This window comes from Haliotis cracherodii, unplaced genomic scaffold, assembly GCF_022045235.1.
Source record: "Haliotis cracherodii isolate W230 unplaced genomic scaffold, xgHalCrac1.p SCAF_7, whole genome shotgun sequence".
NCBI lineage: Eukaryota > Metazoa > Mollusca > Gastropoda > Lepetellida > Haliotidae > Haliotis > Haliotis cracherodii.
Window position 1 is genome coordinate 4,422,632 of NW_027266330.1, and position 18,524 is coordinate 4,441,155.

An 18,524-nucleotide genomic window follows, 5' to 3' on the forward strand; every position below is an offset into this window, starting at 1 on the left:
CTCTAGTGTTAATCCTCTACTGTTAATCCTCTACTGTTAATCCTCTACTGTTAATCTACTGTTAATCCTCCACCAATCTATCACAGCATGATGGACAGAGAACACATAGGTGGAAGCCTGTAGGACATGAAGCCATTTAAACAGGATAACTGATAAGTCCCTCCTTCATTCAGTCTTGCTTGACAACGGTATAAGGATCTATACCGAAACGTCGCTTTGTACAGCATTAAAGAAGTTGTTATCCATAAAACTGTGTCTACCTTGTCATCCGTCAACTTCTAAGTAATGCCTATCAAACAATTTATACTGTCGTATAATAATCAATACACTACAGTCACCACTCAGAAATCTACACTCAGTCAACTAGAAATCGACTTTAACTGTATTCATTCTGAAAATAACTATACTTTTTTATCAATCTAGCCTTGCCAAGGGGAGAAATAAACACAGTGATAATTGAGTTAGATGTTAAGATAAACTTTAGGAGGCGAGAAGCGAGAACGGCGAGATGCGAGAACTGCTACGAGACGCTGCAGCAACTAGTCTCTCCAGCCTGAACTACCTAAGAATAGCCTCGCTCTCATCACCATGACAATAACATTCCTAGTCTTCACCTGATGAAGCGACCGACGTCACGTGACACTCTAGGTCAAAGTGTAGACAAACATGGTGATTGGCACTTCGTGTGGCAAGATATGAAATTCACTTGAGGTCACACGATTAATTATACAACGATTTGGACTCGTTCCTCTATTGGCAAGTCACCCGTTCTTGCCACATACAACACTGACCCAACCACCTACGGCCATGGGGATTACACACAAGCATGACGATGCAGCCTATCGGATAAACCCAGTACAGGAATACGCATAACAGACTACACGGAGTGCCGTACATCTCTTACAACGAGGTATGACTTTCCCACATGTATATATGTATAGAAAATGTAAATAGCTGTATGTTCACTATATCACTTTGTGTGAGTTTGTGAATAAACCTTGGTGACGTCACGCATGTGTGGCGATCTCACGTTATATTAAGTCAATATTTGAGATGAGACGAGATCCGTCTTTTGTGCAATACGCGGTTAACAGAATGGCGGTTTCGACCAGAACACGACACACATAGGTGTTAGAGTAGGCAGTGGTTAATCTTACACATAATCCAGTACTGTGTGTTGGTGAATCATATAGCTGCATCAGATGTGGGTGTTGCGAGAGAGTCACCTACTCCCCCTCCCTCCCACGTGTTTCAGAGTACGTGCTGTTTTCCTACCCTCGGGGCACGATCGACTTAGATTGCATAATAACACGATCGGTTTGAGACGTTTGTTGGGCATCTACAAGTGGAAAGTTCATAGCGACGCTGTGTGATGGTCGTTGACAACATCGTGGGTTGGTATCTTCATATCCAAGGGACACCACACGTGAGTCGCACATCGTTCACATCGGCAAACATTTATATATAGTTTTCATATATTATTCATAGTTTCATTTCCGTTTTCCTCATTAGTTTAAAGCAGTTTCGTTGGTAACTCATGACAGACCATGTGAACATTAAAACCTCATTCTCATTACATGCAAGCTCATGTTCCACAGTGATAATCAATTTGATTTCTGGTTACGGGGGGCAATGAAAACAAATAAACGGTCACACAACACCACAAAACGACCCGTGAAGATCCGGGGTAGAATAGGTCTTCAGCAACCCAAACTTGCCGTAAAAGGTGACTATGCTTGTCGCAAAAGACGACTAACGGGATCGGATGGTCAGGCTCGCTGACTTGGTTGATGCATGTCATCGATCCCAATTGCGTGGATCGATGCTCATAATATTAATCACTGGATTGTCTGGTCCAGACTCGATTATTTACAGACCGCCGTCATATAGCTGGACTATTGCTGAGTGCGGCGTTAAACAACAAACCAATCAACCAACCAACACCACAAAACAACAGATAATATGTGGCTTATCAGACACATTGCCCCCCGTACAGGGAATCCAAAGAAATCATTCAGAATACATAAAAAGAGTGGTAGTTATAGCATTATTATGCAATGATGAGAATAACACAGTGTGTCTGTATATCTACAATAATACGAAGGCTATAGAGACTAAGGGGGCACGGGTGGCCCAGTCGTCTACGGCCCCGCGATTCGCTGTGCAGAGTTGCGTCCCTTGTGCACGCCAGAAACCTATGATTGTTGGTTCGAATCCCGGTTCGCCCCGATTATGTTTCTCGGTTTGTCAGCACCATAGTCGTGCTCGGCGGGGTTTCACCGAAGTGGTAAATGTCTGAGACCTGCATCACTTCGGGCTTTTCTCCCACATTAAGCTGACATGCCGTGATATAACTGGAATAATGTTAAAAGCGGCGTTAAACCCAACTCACTCAATCACTGAAGAGACTACTTATATCTACTATACGCTTTAATAATGAATGCGGCAGAGGGATTTACAAATTTAGCATTAACCTATATGAGTGTGGCCTGGGTCCCGCTGTATAAAACAACCTTAGCGCTACGACTGTCGTTGGTCCATGTTAAGGTATAGGAGTTACAATCACCTTAGAGCTAAGATCGCTCTGTTTAACGGCACCTGGTCAGTAGGCCACAAGTACATGTATTCTCCGGCTCAGCAAACATTGTGTGTGCAGCCACTCACCTGTGACAACACCAAATACCCGTCGGAGGTTTAGAGGTCACGTAAAAATACAATTGTTTCTCACCAGTATTTGGAAAAGGGATAAGTAGGTCGAATCGTAACCGCGAAAACAGTGATGTATATAAGTACCTCTGTCTGGTTTACGAAACATAGCACACTCATCATCACCTAGTTATGGAAAGGCATTTAGAAGAGACACACACTAGGAATATGTATATACTCCGAAACGTTGTGTTCCTCATACTAATGTGTGAGTGAGTATCATTTTACGGCGCAATATTACAGCAATTTCACGGCGGGCCTCATAAAAAAGAAGTTGACATCCTTGTATTCTGTACCCAACATCACCACCTGTCTTCATGTCAGGTTACAACGCTGAGACACTTCGGCTGAGACAAAAAACAACAACTCAATGTTGATCTATCAACCGACAAATATATTGTATATTACCATAACAATTTAATACTTTACTTGACTCTATACTTAAGAAATGAATTAGCATTTTCATCTATAATGTATATATCTTTCTCGATCTGACTGTTTCCTAAAAAAACATATCGCAATGATGAATTAACGTATGCTTCTACTCGTAAGTCAAAATGCTTGTTTTCACTTTTTAATTAAAAGCTCACGTGCAGCTATTTTCAGTAATAAATAATCATCGCAATATTTCGTGATTCTTTTTCAAGTAACGTGTATGTCTGTCTGTGTATTTAAACAAATGCTTGATTCTCTATACCAGCACAGCGATATAGTGGGGGAGGTGGTGGTAAAACGAAGACATCGCCTTTTATATGTATACAAACAGTTGTATTATGTCGACTCTATTCACATCGATATGCCTGTTTGAACGAGTCATTCTCTTGAGCAGCTTAACAAAGCCGAGTGAAGCTATTCGTCGTCTTTTGAACAGGGGGATACCAACACACCAACAGGGGTATACCACCACACCTACCCCACCCCCACACCACCCCCACACTCCCACCACACCACCACCATACTCACACCACCCCACCACCCCATCCCCCCACCCACATCACCACCACCACCACCACACCACCACCACACCCACACCACCACCATACTCACACCACCCCACCACCCCATCCCCCCACCCACACCACCACCATACTCACACCACCCCACCACCCCATCCCCCCACCCACACCACCACCATACTCACACCACCCCACCACCCCATCCCCCCACCCACATCACCACCACCACCACCACACCCATACCACACCACCACCACACCCACACCACTACCACACTCACACCATACCACCACCATACCCACACCGCCACCACCACACCAATACCACACCACCCACCCCACCCAACCATACTACCACCACACCACACCACCATCACACTCCCACCACACCACCACTATACTCACACCACACCGCCACACCATCACCACACTCATACCAAACCACCACCACACCCACACCACTCACACCACACCACCACCACACCAACACCACTCACACCACACCACACCAAAACCACACTCACGCCACACGACCACCACACCCACACCACACACACCACCACCACACTCACGCCACACGACCACCACACCCACACCACACCAACACCACACCCACACCAACACCACACCACCACCACACCCACACCACCACCACACCAACACCACTCACACCACACCACTACCACACCACAACCACATCCCCACCCAACCACACCCCCCGCACACCCCAACCAAACACCCCCACACCCCATACCCCCAACCAACCACACCACAATCATATCACCACAACACGACCACCACACCACCACCCCTGGTATATAATGTTTATTTTAAACAAATGATTAACATTAAGAGCTTATGATAGAGAGAGGCAGGTTGTGAAACGAACCTAGACCATTTAAAAGAGGGAACACGATGACTGTCGGACCCATTGGCGACTAGGCACCATTCGGATCAGCTGTTTCAGTCACCGGTTGTTCTAACGATTCTCTCCACCGACTATGTATATATGTTCGGCCTACATGTACATGTTTGCATAACCATTTTCTAAAGGTGGTTTTCCATTGCAAAACCTTATGCATAATGTAATCGGTATCCGTCAACCTACATATATCTACACCGCGGCCACACAGCACATGTGTACATAGCCTACATATATGGTGTGTAAAGGTCCTAATCCTAATGGATTAGGAGTATTTGACCAGCTGGTCACGTGACGGACGACTGGTATTCTCAGTGTGAGGAAATTTGGTCTAATGAAACAGGTGGATTAAATGATGAAGGCGATACGTTGAATATACTGAAAAATTAGCAAGCGACTCGAATTTAAAAGAGTAAGTTTGGAGTCGCGTCAAGTTGACATATGAAAAAGTGAAAATCTTCAGATTCTCTTCAGAAATGGTGCGCTTTTGAGAGATATATTCTGATGTTCACATGGTAGGTTAAATCGATATCCCCACCTCTTCCTGAAGGCTGTACAATGCATTTGTTGCGTGTTTAGTTAATGATGAATCTATATACCAGCCGTGTGTTCTTTGACGGTAAATTCACAGATGTGTAGGGTAATCAACAATTTCCAAAAGTTGTCCTCCAATATAGAATTCTAATTTTGATTTCTTTGCAGACCCACACCCAAATACAAATAGTTTTGTTGTTGCAATATTTACATTCAGCTTCCATTTTGTGCAATATTATAGTGGTAACGCCATTTTTCAGGGCACTACGATTTGCAGAAGCCCGAGGTCTTCCATTTCTGCCCGACGAAGGAGTGCAGTTGAAAAGACAAAGGGCTTATGCAAATGATAATGCCCTGAAAATTAGCTATACAGTTATTATAGCAGAAATGGATGGAATTAGTTATCAACTAATAAAAACAATATCGGTTTGAAGCATTTACTGCAATAAGCACGAATGTCCTTAACCCACTTTTACAAATATGGAAATGTCTTAGAACAAACCAGATGACGTCACTATTGAACATGACGTCACCTATCCATATCATATGACGTCACCTAACCACGGACGTGATAATGGCCCTTCGTCAAGCAATATGAGGTCATTGGCCCGCTCATTTTTTATAGCATGCGGGCGGTTTAATGATAATTCCATCCATTTTAGCTATAACCTAAACTAATGTGATGAAGAGTCCTTCAATACCAATCTTTTTTATTCGCCAAAGACGTGTAATGCGAAAAGCAAAACAAACCAACAACCTGACCACATGACCTGTGACTGCTCACTGCAATGGGGGTTAGCGGATTATGTAATCTCTCTGTCCAAGGTAATAATCAATAGTCACTTCACTAATGACTATATACTGTATACCTTTCTACATGACGCGACCTGTTGTTATTGACTGCTAACCAACAATATATGTTAGATTAAAAAACGAGGTTTGATGAACGTATATACATGTATGAGAACATCAAGGAATCGATACATGTGCACGTTTGTATATAACGGTATGTATATGTACTTATCATCAGTGTTGCCGAATAGCGCAAGATGTATTTACTTGGTCAAAATGATCAACATAGGAGCGAAACACAAATCGGCTGTGTGTGTGTGTGTGTGTGTGTGTGTGTGTGTGTGTGTGTGTGTGTGTGTGTGTCTGTGTCTGTGTCTGTGTCTGTATGTGTGTGTGTGTGTCTGTGTCTGTATGTGTGTGTGTGTGTCTGTGTCTGTGTCTGTGTGTGTGCATGTGTGTGTGTGTCTGTATGTGTGTGTGTGTCTGTGTCTGTATGTGTGTGTGTCTGTGTCTGTATGTGTGTGTGTGTCTGTGTGTGTGTTTGTATGTGTGTGTGTGTGTCTGTGTGTGTGTTTGTCTGTGTGTGAGTATGTGTGTGTGTGTGTGTGTCTGTAGGTGTCTGTTTGTGTGCTTCTGCTTGTCTTAGTCTGGACTGATGCCGATTTATAGTCTGACATGTGTTATATAATTAACTACATGTATCAACATTGATGCAGATATTGATAGACTCACGTCACCTATGTGTTATATAATTGATGACATGTATCAACATTAATTCAGATATTGATAGACTAACATCACCAATGTGTTATATAACTGATGACATGTATCAACATTAATTCAGATATTGAAAGACTCGCGTCACCCATGTGGTATATAATTGATGACATGTATCAACATTAATGCAGATATTGGTAGACTGACGTCACCTCTGTGTTATATAATTGATGACATGTATCAACATTGATGCAGATATTGATAGACTGACGTCACCTCTGTGTTATATAATTGATGACATGTATCAACATTAATGCAGATATTGATAGACTTATGCACCTACGTGTTATATAATTGATGACATGTATCAACATTAATGCATATATTGATAATCTTACGTCACCAATGTGTCATATAATTGATGACATGTATCAACATTAATGCAGATATTGATAGCCTCACGTCACCTATGTGTCATATAATTGATGAGTGAGTGAATGAGTATGGTTTTACGCCGCTTTTAGCAATATTCCAGCAATATCACGGCGGGGGACAGGAGAAATGGGCTTCACAAAATATACCCATATCGTGAATCAAACCCGGGTCTTCGGCGTGACGAGCGAACGCTTTAACCACTAGGCTACCCGACCGCCCTATAATTGATGACATATATCAACATCAATGCAGATAATGATAGACCCACATCACCAATGTGTCATATAATTGATGAAATGTATCAACATTGATGCAGATATCAATAGACTCACGTCACCTATGTGTTATATAATTGACGACATGTATGAACATTGATGCAGATATTGATAGACTCACGTCACCCATGTGTCATATAATTGATGACATGTATCAACATTGATGCAGATATTGATAGACTGACGTCACCTATGTGTTATATAATTGATGTCATGTATCAACATTGATGCAGATGTTGATAGACTCACGTCACCTATGTGTTATATAATTGATGACATGTATCAACATTGATGCAGATGCTGATAGACTCATGTCACCTATGTGTTATATATTATTTATGGCATGTATCAACATTGATGCAGATATTGATAGACTGACGCACCTACGTGTTATATAATTAACTACATGTATCAACATTGATGCAGACTTTGATAGACTGCCGCCACCTATGTGTTTAAAACTGATGACATGTATCAACATTAATGCAGATATTGATAGATTGACGTCACCATGGCAACGCGGGAAGGTGTATCAGTGAACATGTGCCGATAGATAACATACCATGCCCTGCATCCATATCAGGACACAGTGATATAACCTCACGGCTAAGGTGAGCAGAAATAGTGACCGACTCATGACGGATAGGCTGATCTAACTTGAGTTATCAGGTTGGTTGGTAGGGGCTTGATTCTTTACAGACCGTCGTCATATAGCTGGAATATTGCGTGAACAACAAACGGAACAGGCAAGTGATTTTTATAGGGGAGGTGGGGTGGGGTGGGGTGGGGTGGGGTAGGGTGGGGTGGATGTGTCTCTGTGTGAATAGGTACCCGGAAGGATGAAGTGGTGACATTTCAGTTGACCGGGGTAATATAAGTGTGGGCTAGTATATCAGGCATTATTCTTACTATCATTATACGACGTAATCCCACAGTGTAGTCAGTCGGACGGTGTCCCTCCACGACCTCTCCCAATGCTATCACCTGCATTCCCCTGGTGCTGCAGATAGCGGGGCACCTGCTCCACATGCTGATTATGACACTATTACTTCCTTGGCGACAAGACCACGGGGAACTTAAGGCCAGACTACATGTTGTGTTCCCATGGGATAGGTGTGTGTTGACGTAACTTTGGTGGTGTTTCTCACAAGCGATAAGTGACACGGACCGCGTGCGTGGTCTAGTGGATAGAGCGTCTGCATGGACAGCGGGTGGGCGGTGGATCGACACCCTGGCCGTGTCATAACGAAAAAGGCTAAAGACGACAGACAGACAGACAGACAGACAGACTTACAGAAAATGAAACTTATTTAATCACATGTAAATCACATTGCTCACGACTTCTCAATTCTCTGTCTATGGTTCTATGTCTGCCTACTTCAATTATTTGTCTATTAGAGCTGCATCTAAATTGTTCTAAACCTCTTCTACATCTCTGATATCGAACAAACAGTATTCTGCCGAAATACGCGTCTTAAAAAGTTTGTGAGAATTTCATTTTCCTGATCTGAAAACATTCGATGATATTTTTTGTAAGTAGACTTCCTTAAGTGTTTGTCGCACAGATGATAAGGACGAATCTGGATTATTGGGTACACGTTGATTTTACGTCACATCTCCATAGCCCCATTCATTTAACAAGGATTTTATACCCTATTCTCCATTTTGAAATCCATGTTTTTCAAACAATAACCTAATGTTATAACATTTTCTTGGTTTAGGAATCTTGAAGAATTCTGTTGAAATATGTAAAATGGTACACGTCCACATTCACCATATACCATAACGCTTGATGTACAGTGCTTACGGGCCGCCTCCGTGGCCTTGGGGTAGAGCGTCCACTCGGGGAGCGGAAGGTCCGGGGTTCGATCATACCAAAAGACGTGGAAAGATTGTACTTGTTGTTACCCTGACTGGCATTAAGGGGATAAAACAAGGACTGGTCGGCTGGGAGTCAGTATACTGTGCCTGAGCGGGGTTTTCATGTAAAACTGCGGCATGGTATCTGAGTAGGCTAGCACTATAAATCAGCATCAGTCCACACACACACACACACTCACGCACGCACGCACGCATGCACGCACGCACGCACGCACACACAAACACACACACATACAGACACATACATACACCCTTACATACACACACATACAGACAGACCCCACTCCCACTCTCACACACCCATACACACAAACGCACGCGCGCGCACGCACGCACGCACGCACGCACACACACACACACACACACACACACACACACTCACACACTCACACTCACACTCACACACTCACACTCACACTCACACACATACCTCAGCAAAAGTGCTAGTCATAATACTCTTTAGAATGAGTCTCTGTGTGCCTACAGTGTGTAAGTACAAGATACAAATACAATTGCAGAAACTAACAAATATATCATGGATAACAACTGTTTATACATTCTGAAGTAGGTTAAATATTTGTTGAACTTTATAACATTATGATACCAAGTTATTTTCATGAATCGAATATACCGAGCTAAGTGAACGATTTCCTGTCTGGGTCACCTTGACATGTTTCGTCGATATCTAGTGACTCCACCTTGACATGTCTCGCGCTGACGACATGATCCAGTGATTTCACTTTGATCGCCACGCTGAGGGGACAGAGAGCGGTTTCTATGGTGATTCTTACCGTGACACCATTACGGTGTATGAATCTACATCGACACATTGTTAAATGCAATAAACCAGAAGCTGTTATCCTTAAAGTATGTTTTCTTATGAACTCAAACATTGTATTCACAGGCAGTTTCTAACGCTAACACCTTGAGTGACATAACGTCTTTAAACATCAATTATGACCCTCGTGTGTTTCCATCATAAGTATCATACATTACCAAAATGAAATACGTATTCTGCTCTCCAAAGGATCGCATAATGTAATTTGTATTCTTAATATATGATATTTACCACCGAAACAGGCTCGGGACTCGGGTAATAATCTTTATAGATTGTCTGATTAACAAGTATGCACGTTTAAACTATATCAGTTCTCATACCTAACCCAGGTGTGATCACATCTGACGAAACCATCACTTGAGAGGAAGATTGTTCCTTTACTGTCTTAATGCAGGTGCATCACGGGACATAGGGCACAATGGCCAAGAAAGACATCTGTAGATGTGACGGAGCACTGACTGATCCATACACAATAGAAACCATATTCAGTGGCAGGCTCATGGATGCAGAAGAGTGCACTGGCAGAAATGTACAACTTCACTTGATTGTGAATACTTGTAACAAAAAGTAATGTTGGAAATGCTGGAAAAATGTTTAAACAATATAGAATGTGTCACAGGTTGCTGCCATTCAAATATCTAGTAACTATCGATCTAATTTGAAGCATTTCAGTCGCAGGGAGTCCTGTCGACAAGTTTACTGGAGAAAACTTCGAACGAAAACAGTAAGTTTATTCCAATAAAGACCAATGAGGGAAGTCTGAAACGGGCAATAGAATATGCGCATGCGTCTCCGTTATCATAATAATAATGCATTCTTAATAAAACATCGACTCCACAAAAAACAAGGCAAATAAGAAAATGACGCAGCATTTGTTTTGTCAACACTGCTCCATGATGCAAGTTGCATTACTCATGTATAGCCATAGTCATGATATACGACATGGAGTAGGAGATGTATACAAGTTCTTTACACTTGAGAGAGATAGAAGGAAACCATTTATTAGTTTAGACAGGCTGCATTACCGAGCTGCACAAGCCCTGGGGCTTTCATACCAACAAGTCTACGTTGTGATAAATAAAACAAGGACGGTAGGGGTCGTCTCAAAAACAAAAACCGGGACATGAAGGGATATTAGACAGGTTTGATAAAAGGCGGACAGTGTATAAGATTTCTGGGCAGAAGGTACCACCGAGTTGTTAATATTCGGGAGGAAATTAAAGTTAATGTTTTCCGGAAAACGGTATTTATCCTCTTTACGAGACGAAATTTTAGATAACCTGCACGTGGCGACGACCGAGCAGTTTCCAGGGGTATGATATTCCATCCTGTCTACGAGGTCACATTATCACCACACAATTTATGACTAACGCAGGAAAGGCTCCCCGAACATTTACCTGGATGAAGCCAGAATCATTCAACTGACTACACGAGGCTACCGTCAGAAAGGCACCTACTGTACCACCAGGTAAAGGTAAGCGTGTCATTGTTTTGCACGCCGGAACCCGTGATCGGAGGCTTATAGATTGACGTGAGCTAGTTTTCGAGGCGAAAAAGATAACCTGTGATTATCATACGGAAATGAATGGGGATGTGGTCATAGACTGGCTGGAACATCAGCTACTGCCAATTTAAACAACCCCAATGTCATTGTCACGGATAACGACATTTATCATAACGTCTGGGAACCAGACAGTGTCGCGCCAACCAGGAGTAGTCCGGAGGCGATCATGCTGGAATGTTTGCCACTAAGAATAAGGAACCGGTAAAGTACAAGACAGATGTCCTGGCGGCACAACACGGTCACGTTGTCTTACGTACGCCAGTCAGATATTTGTAAGCTCAACCCTACTGATCTCATCTGGGCTAATTGTAAAGGGTTCATGGCAAAGCAAAACAAAACATTCAAACTCACACATGTCAAAGGGTGAATAACGCAACCTTTGCTCGAATTCTACCAGAGGCATGGCGAAAGGCTGAAGATCACGTTCTTGAAATAGAACGTCAGTACGGCCATCGTGACGGCGTACATGTAGATATAAACCTTGTTGCCCCAGTTATAATACCGTTGGGTGACAATACTGTTTTAGATACGTCATCATCTGAGAAGATGGCTAAAGAAATTATCTGTAGGAAAATAAATACTTCTTGATTAAAGAAACCAAATCCTCCAATTTTATACTTACCTCGTTTCATAGCTTTTTTAACTATTCCATATTTTTTCAAAGCAAATATAATGCAATTTACATCTTAATTGATTTCACAGTCAACGCATATTTTAATTTATTACAATAACAGGAATATTCTGAGACCACCCCAAAGTAAGGTGACATTTCCACCTGTGAGAATGCACGGGCCGGTGTGAGGTCATCACCTCGGGACAGGTGTTTGGTAATCACCTCAGGCTATAGGCAGTTTCATACATCCACGGCAACACATGAATATTTTCTCAGTTTACTATCATATAACCTGTCAAAGTACATTTTAGGTTTATCACAGTGTCAGTTAGGACATACTAGATAAGGTAGATTTGCGTTATTTAACCCTACGATTCGTATTTATGAGACGAAGTCAGAAAAGTGTTTTTGTTCTGGCATTTCAGACAGTTCTTTTAATACGTCTTTACAACATATTTTCAAGTGTGTTTGTCACATCGGAATCGCCATACAAAAGATACATTCTAAGAGAAGATAATTGAACCAATAGTATCATAATCATAAAGCACGAATAGAAATCAATCACATATAGATAGTTTTAAATTATTTAATAGGCATTACTTAGAAGTTGACGGATAACAAAGTTTTCACACTAATTAAAGAAGTTGTTATCCATAAATTGTGTCTACGTTGTAAATAGTTTTAATTGAATTATAAACCAATCATGTACACCGTGTAACATATTTAACTAATAAATTTACAAGGAGATGGAAGGAAAGTTAACCATCCATAAAGCACCTGTCCGCCCACCCAGCCTCCACTGATGGCCGTCAATCTTCTTGAATGTTACCCAGTTTCACGTCACGATATTTCAATATATTTAGTGGGGTGGGGTGGGGTTCAAAAATCGTGGAATTTAGTCCCGCAAAGTGGGATTCGAAATCGACAAAGCGATGTCTCTCATTGCTGGAATTTTAGAGGTTCGGGTAACATCTTTCTGAATATATTCAATCGTTTTTTACATCAGTCTCGCGATAATTTACAGGCAGCTAGATATGAGAAACACACTAACGAATATAGATGCCCTTACACTATGAAACGGCCTAATGTTCAAGACTACCGCTGCTTTTACGACATTGTTCATGCAATGCGGGGATGACAACATCACGAAACGAACGCACAGAGAGAAAAGAGAGAGGAATGTTATTAACACACAGTCAATCAGTTGTAGCCTACATGGTATTTCCTGTGACTGAAAAAAAAAATTAAACTTTTTCCCACACAGAATACGTGTAAACACCATGCTTCCGAGACTCACAGCTGGATGACGTGTCTCCACATCGCTTGACTCGAATAGAGAGTCGGGTAGACTGATACTGGTGGGTCGGTGGTTTGAACCTGACCCAGATATATGGCATGTACTCTAATTCTGTTTAGGTATTCATTATACCCATGAAGATCCGGGGTAGAATAGGTCTTCAGCAACCCATGCGTGTCGTAGGAGACGACTAACGGATCGGGTGGTCAGACTCACTGACTTGGTTGATACATGTCATCGAATCCAAATTGCGTGGATCGATGCTCATGATATCAATCACTGGAGTGTCTGGATCGACTCGATTATTTACAGACCGCCGTCATATAGCTGGAATATTGCTGAGGGCAACAGACAAAACAAAACTGTATTCATCAAGTAAACCAAGAGTCTACGCATAAACTAATTTCTAAAACTAGTATCCATAGCCTACGGAGTTAATTACGCACGGGTATAACAGATAGCTGATACTCAGACAAAGTTAAATGGATTCTGTCTGCAATTCAACGCAGCAGTATATGGCGTTTTGTGGGGAGGTTGCGCCTTGTACGGAGGCTCATTGGTGATGTTTGCAAATTAGATTGCAGCGCTTGTTGTATGGGTTTTATATTGTGGGATATACTCGTCGCTAGTTGGTGCATCTGGTAGATATATCATCCTCGTCACTATGTTAGGTATGAAATCATCGTCACAAGTGCATGTGTCAGGCATGACATCCTCGTCACCAGTGCGTGTCAGGTAGATGACATCCTCGACACCAGTGCATGTGTCGGGTAGATGATATCCTCGACTCCAGTGCGTGTGTCAGGTAGATGTCATCCTCGACACCAGTGCGTGTGTCAGGTAGATGACATCCTCGTCATTAGTGCGTGTGTCAGGTAGATGACATCCTCGTCATTAGTGCGTGTGTCAGGTAGATATGATATCCTCGTCACTCGTGTTTCTTAAATATATGAGGAATTTAGGGATGCATGTATAGCATATGAGTTTGAAATATACCTGATCGAATAAGCGTCTTATAACCGGCATTTTGTAAACACAATCCAATATGGCGGAACGTACACTTTCTAACACATCCTCGTCATCAGTGCGTGTCAGGTAGATGACATCCTCGTCACCAGTGCGTGTCAGGAAGATGTGTCATCCTCGTCACTACTGCGCGTGTTAGGTACAAATGACAGGCTCGTCACTGGTGCGTATCAGGAAGATGTGTCATCCTTATCTTTAGTGAGTGTGTGTCAGGTACAAATGACATCCTCGTGGGTGTCGAGTTGAATCTCCGATCAGCGGATCCTGACACAGCTAGGGGAAGACACCGGCGCCACTCTGAAGAGCAACCATTGGGTCATAGCGGCTCATACATTAGTGCAACGAACGTTTCAGTCCTCTCACACGATCGTACTGTATAAAATTGACATATAACAATAGTTCTCTTCCTGTCTGAATCACGTCGTCGCTATTAAAGTGAATCAATCTTGATGACTATATCATCTCACCTATTTAATCTGGAAATAGCAGAAGAAACCGTCAGTAATTGCGTTTTTATGTTGCTTTGTTGCAGTACGTGAACGAACATGGGCTCATCTTTCATAAACGATATCGACAACCTGTTAACAGTCCTGCAGGCAGGTGATGGTAACACCACACAGGTCAACAGGCGAGTATCACACGGACAGACGCATTACCATCAATACACACCTGCGAGCCTGCCTATCAGCTAGAGTTCATGCACTGTAAAAGAAATTAAAAAAACAGTGACTATATTTCAATGTATAATAGCCGTTGTTTTAATTGTATCCTTTAATTATATTCAACTCGAAAAAATTTGATTGTTTTTCGCATTTCAGTGAAACTGTTCCATTGCAAAAGTTATTTAAAAACCATTTCAATTTCTTCCTCTTCGCCTCTACATCACAAGGGATACAGTACTTGCAACCATCTGAATAAACGTTTATCAAATTTATCAAAGTGAGGTCAATGTCAAAAGTAGATAAGGTTGGTTGAGGTCGGGGAAGTCTGAAAAAAGAGAAGGGTGGTGCTTCTTGGCCAGGTGTACACAATGATATCAACGTTAAATTGTCCAACAATATTTACATGATCTATGATCTGAAACGATACACAAATGGTGCTTTTTGTAAATTCTCTCTCCAACTAATCGATCTGAAATTGATTTGAAGAATAATTTTGATGCTGAGTGATGTAAGGAACTGCAGAACCCTGGACTATTCCATGTGTTATTGTGAAATATCGGTACATGTATGGTGATGTAATCATGTTTCCTACAGAACACAATGCGTCTCCAAAGTGGACCACTTCAAGTTTTACCAGTACACGATTATCCCAGCCGTAAGTGTGATGGAGGTTTATTTCTGTGAACCTTGCTTCTTGCTTTATAACTGTCTTTCTTCTATAATAACCAACTCTATAAACCACATGACGTGTCTTTAGCCATTATGTCTGGCTTCACATCGCGATCCGTCCTTGTATTGTATTGATGAAGACCTGATATACAATGTAACACTATACGGATGTGGTAATTGGTAAACGACGTCAAAGAACGTTGCTCGATCGTACACACTGTTGTGGTGGTCATTATACACTGTTGTAAAGGTCAGTGCACACTGTTGTTGATGTCAGTATACACTGTTGTTGATGTCAGTATACACTGTTGTTGATGTCAGTGCACACTGTTGTTGATGACAGTACACACTGTTGTTGATGTCAGTATACACTGTTGTTGATGTCAGTATACACTGTTGTTGATGTCAGTAAACACTGTTGTTGAGGTCAGTACACACTGTTGTAGAGGTCAGTACACACTGTTGTTGAGGTCAGTACACACTTTTTTAGAGGTCAGTAGACACTGTTGTTGAGGTCAGTACACACTGTTGACGTCTCCTGCCTGCAGGTACTGATCAGCCTGGCCTTCTCCATGCTGAAGACGAGAAGACGGAAGTTTGTGGACTTTCTCTATGGCCGACCAGCCCTGGTTCAGTGAGTTGTGACCGATTTAGATTTCTCGTGCTTTCTCTTCTATCTCAAACATGGAGAGGGAGCGCTTGTAGCAATATTCCAGCCGTATCACGGTGGGGGAAATATGGACTTCACACATTGTACCCATGTGGGAATTTGGAGAGACGAGCGAAGGAATTAACCACTAGACTGCCAGAGAAAATGGGAGAGAAAATGAGTGTGTTTGCGTGATACTGATGATTGTGAACAGTTTATTTTAAGGAGGCCTAAGAATACTGATGATTGTCAACAGCTTAGTTAGCATGAGAGGATTACAGTATTGTATGCTGTGTGTTGATTGGCCGACTGATGCGGCACATGTGTCCCCGCCCATAATGTTTCACATGTGTCTTCTATTACATACACTTCCTGTACCAAGAGGGACTACAGGTCCAAGGCGCCGCGATTCGCTGTGCAGAGTTGCGTCCCTTGGGCACGCCAGAAACCTATGATTGTGGGTTCGTATCACGGTTCGCCCACGGTTCTATATTTGTCAGCACCATACCCGTGCTCGTGGGTTTCACCGGAGTGGTAAACGTCTGCATCACTTTCCTCCCACATTAAGCTGACATGCCGTGATATAACTGGAATACTGTTAAAATTGGTGTTAAACCTAACTCACTCACTCACTCCTTTACCAAATTTAGAACCGTCATATCTTGCCTGTGTTTGTCCAACAAATAAGTCTCATATATATTCTTATTACAGCCCAATGGACGCACTGACGACATCTGCCAGTATCTCCTATGTTGCTGCATTTGGAGCAACCATCTTCCTTATATATGAAGTTATATTTCAACAAAAGTTTGCCTTCAGATATGATGGACCTCTCGCCTTGAAAAGTACGTATACCATCCCCAAGTCAATATGTCATTTGGAGGAAGGGTAACTTTGGAAGTCAAACGTATTGCAACTCTCTGAATTGAGTTGCCTCCCTTAGGTGGGTCAGAAACCTAATCGTGGGTTCGAATCCCGCCTTCATTATGAGTTTAGGTTTGAATGCACTATACCCTTGCTAGAGGGTCGTACAAACATGGTACAACTGTAAGACTTGCATCACTTTGGGCGTCGCCTCACATCAAGCAGTTGGAGCTATCTGACCACTACTCATTCATAGCTTTTACGTTGATATGACCTTATAGAAAGACTTAACGCGGGTCACTGGCAGCCCAAAAGTCGGAATCAAATCACTCTAAAATGGTTACCTACAAACTCAAATTGTATTATATATATTCTTTAAAAACAAAGAAACGGAAAGCCAGATTTGTGTTTGGTAGGAAAATACATTTTTACGAGGATCCGTACAAGGCATTGAGCCAAAATGTTGTGGAGTGAGCACTGGTGGTGTTTGTAGTCATCTCAGTTATCGGTAAATAGGAAAAGTCCAAGGTGAAGGTTATTATCAAAACGCGTATGTCCCCCTTTGGAATCGATAGCGGCCTGAAATCTCCTGTCCGTGGGAGAGACGAGTATGCGAATCACATCCTTGGGAATGCTAGCCCACTCGGCCTGCAACGCAAAAGACAACTGCTGCAACGTCTGGAGTTGGGTTGACGTCAGCGTAGCCGTCTATCCAATACATTACAAAGGTGCTCTATTGGTTTCAAATCCGGGGATGTGATGGGCCAGGGAAGAACACCAACGTTGTTGTTGTGTAGATAGGCCCTTGGATCCGTGCTGTATGCGATCGAGCGTTGCCCTGCTGGAATACACCGTTGCCCTTGGCTGCATTTGGGAGGACGTGTGGTAGGAGAATTACGTTGATGTATCGTTGAGCCGTAGGATTGCCATGGAAATGGGTCAAACCTGTCCTGCCATTAAGAGAGATATCCGCCCACATCATAACGCTGCCCCCACCAAACCTGTCAACTTCCTGTACGCAGTTTCTGGTGTAACGTTCTCCCCAACGTCTGTTGACCCGCGCTCTTCCATCCCCTCGACGGAGGAAAAATCTTGATTTGTCGCTGAACCAGACATCTCTCCATC

General features: G+C 42.5%; 1 protein-coding gene across 3 annotated transcripts in view; it reads left to right on the forward strand.

Moving 5' to 3' along the window:
* Positions 1-631: 631 nt before the first annotated feature.
* LOC139447575 (receptor for retinol uptake stra6-like) overlaps positions 632-18,524 on the forward strand; it is a 31,912-nt gene continuing 14,019 nt past the window's right edge. Inside the window, exons 1-6 of one of the 3 annotated variants that reach the window (XM_071228983.1) lie at positions 10,728-10,779; positions 11,431-11,529; positions 15,088-15,183; positions 15,812-15,872; positions 16,435-16,520; positions 17,247-17,380. In XM_071228983.1, the coding sequence (XP_071085084.1) occupies positions 15,101-15,183; positions 15,812-15,872; positions 16,435-16,520; positions 17,247-17,380 (364 nt within the window). In that variant the 5' untranslated portion in view covers positions 10,728-10,779; positions 11,431-11,529; positions 15,088-15,100. Of the gene's footprint in view, positions 911-1,318; positions 1,427-10,727; positions 10,780-11,430; positions 11,530-15,087; positions 15,184-15,811; positions 15,873-16,434; positions 16,521-17,246; positions 17,381-18,524 lie in introns of those variants that run through there. The other 2 variants (XM_071228981.1, XM_071228982.1) reach the window with 2 other exon arrangements.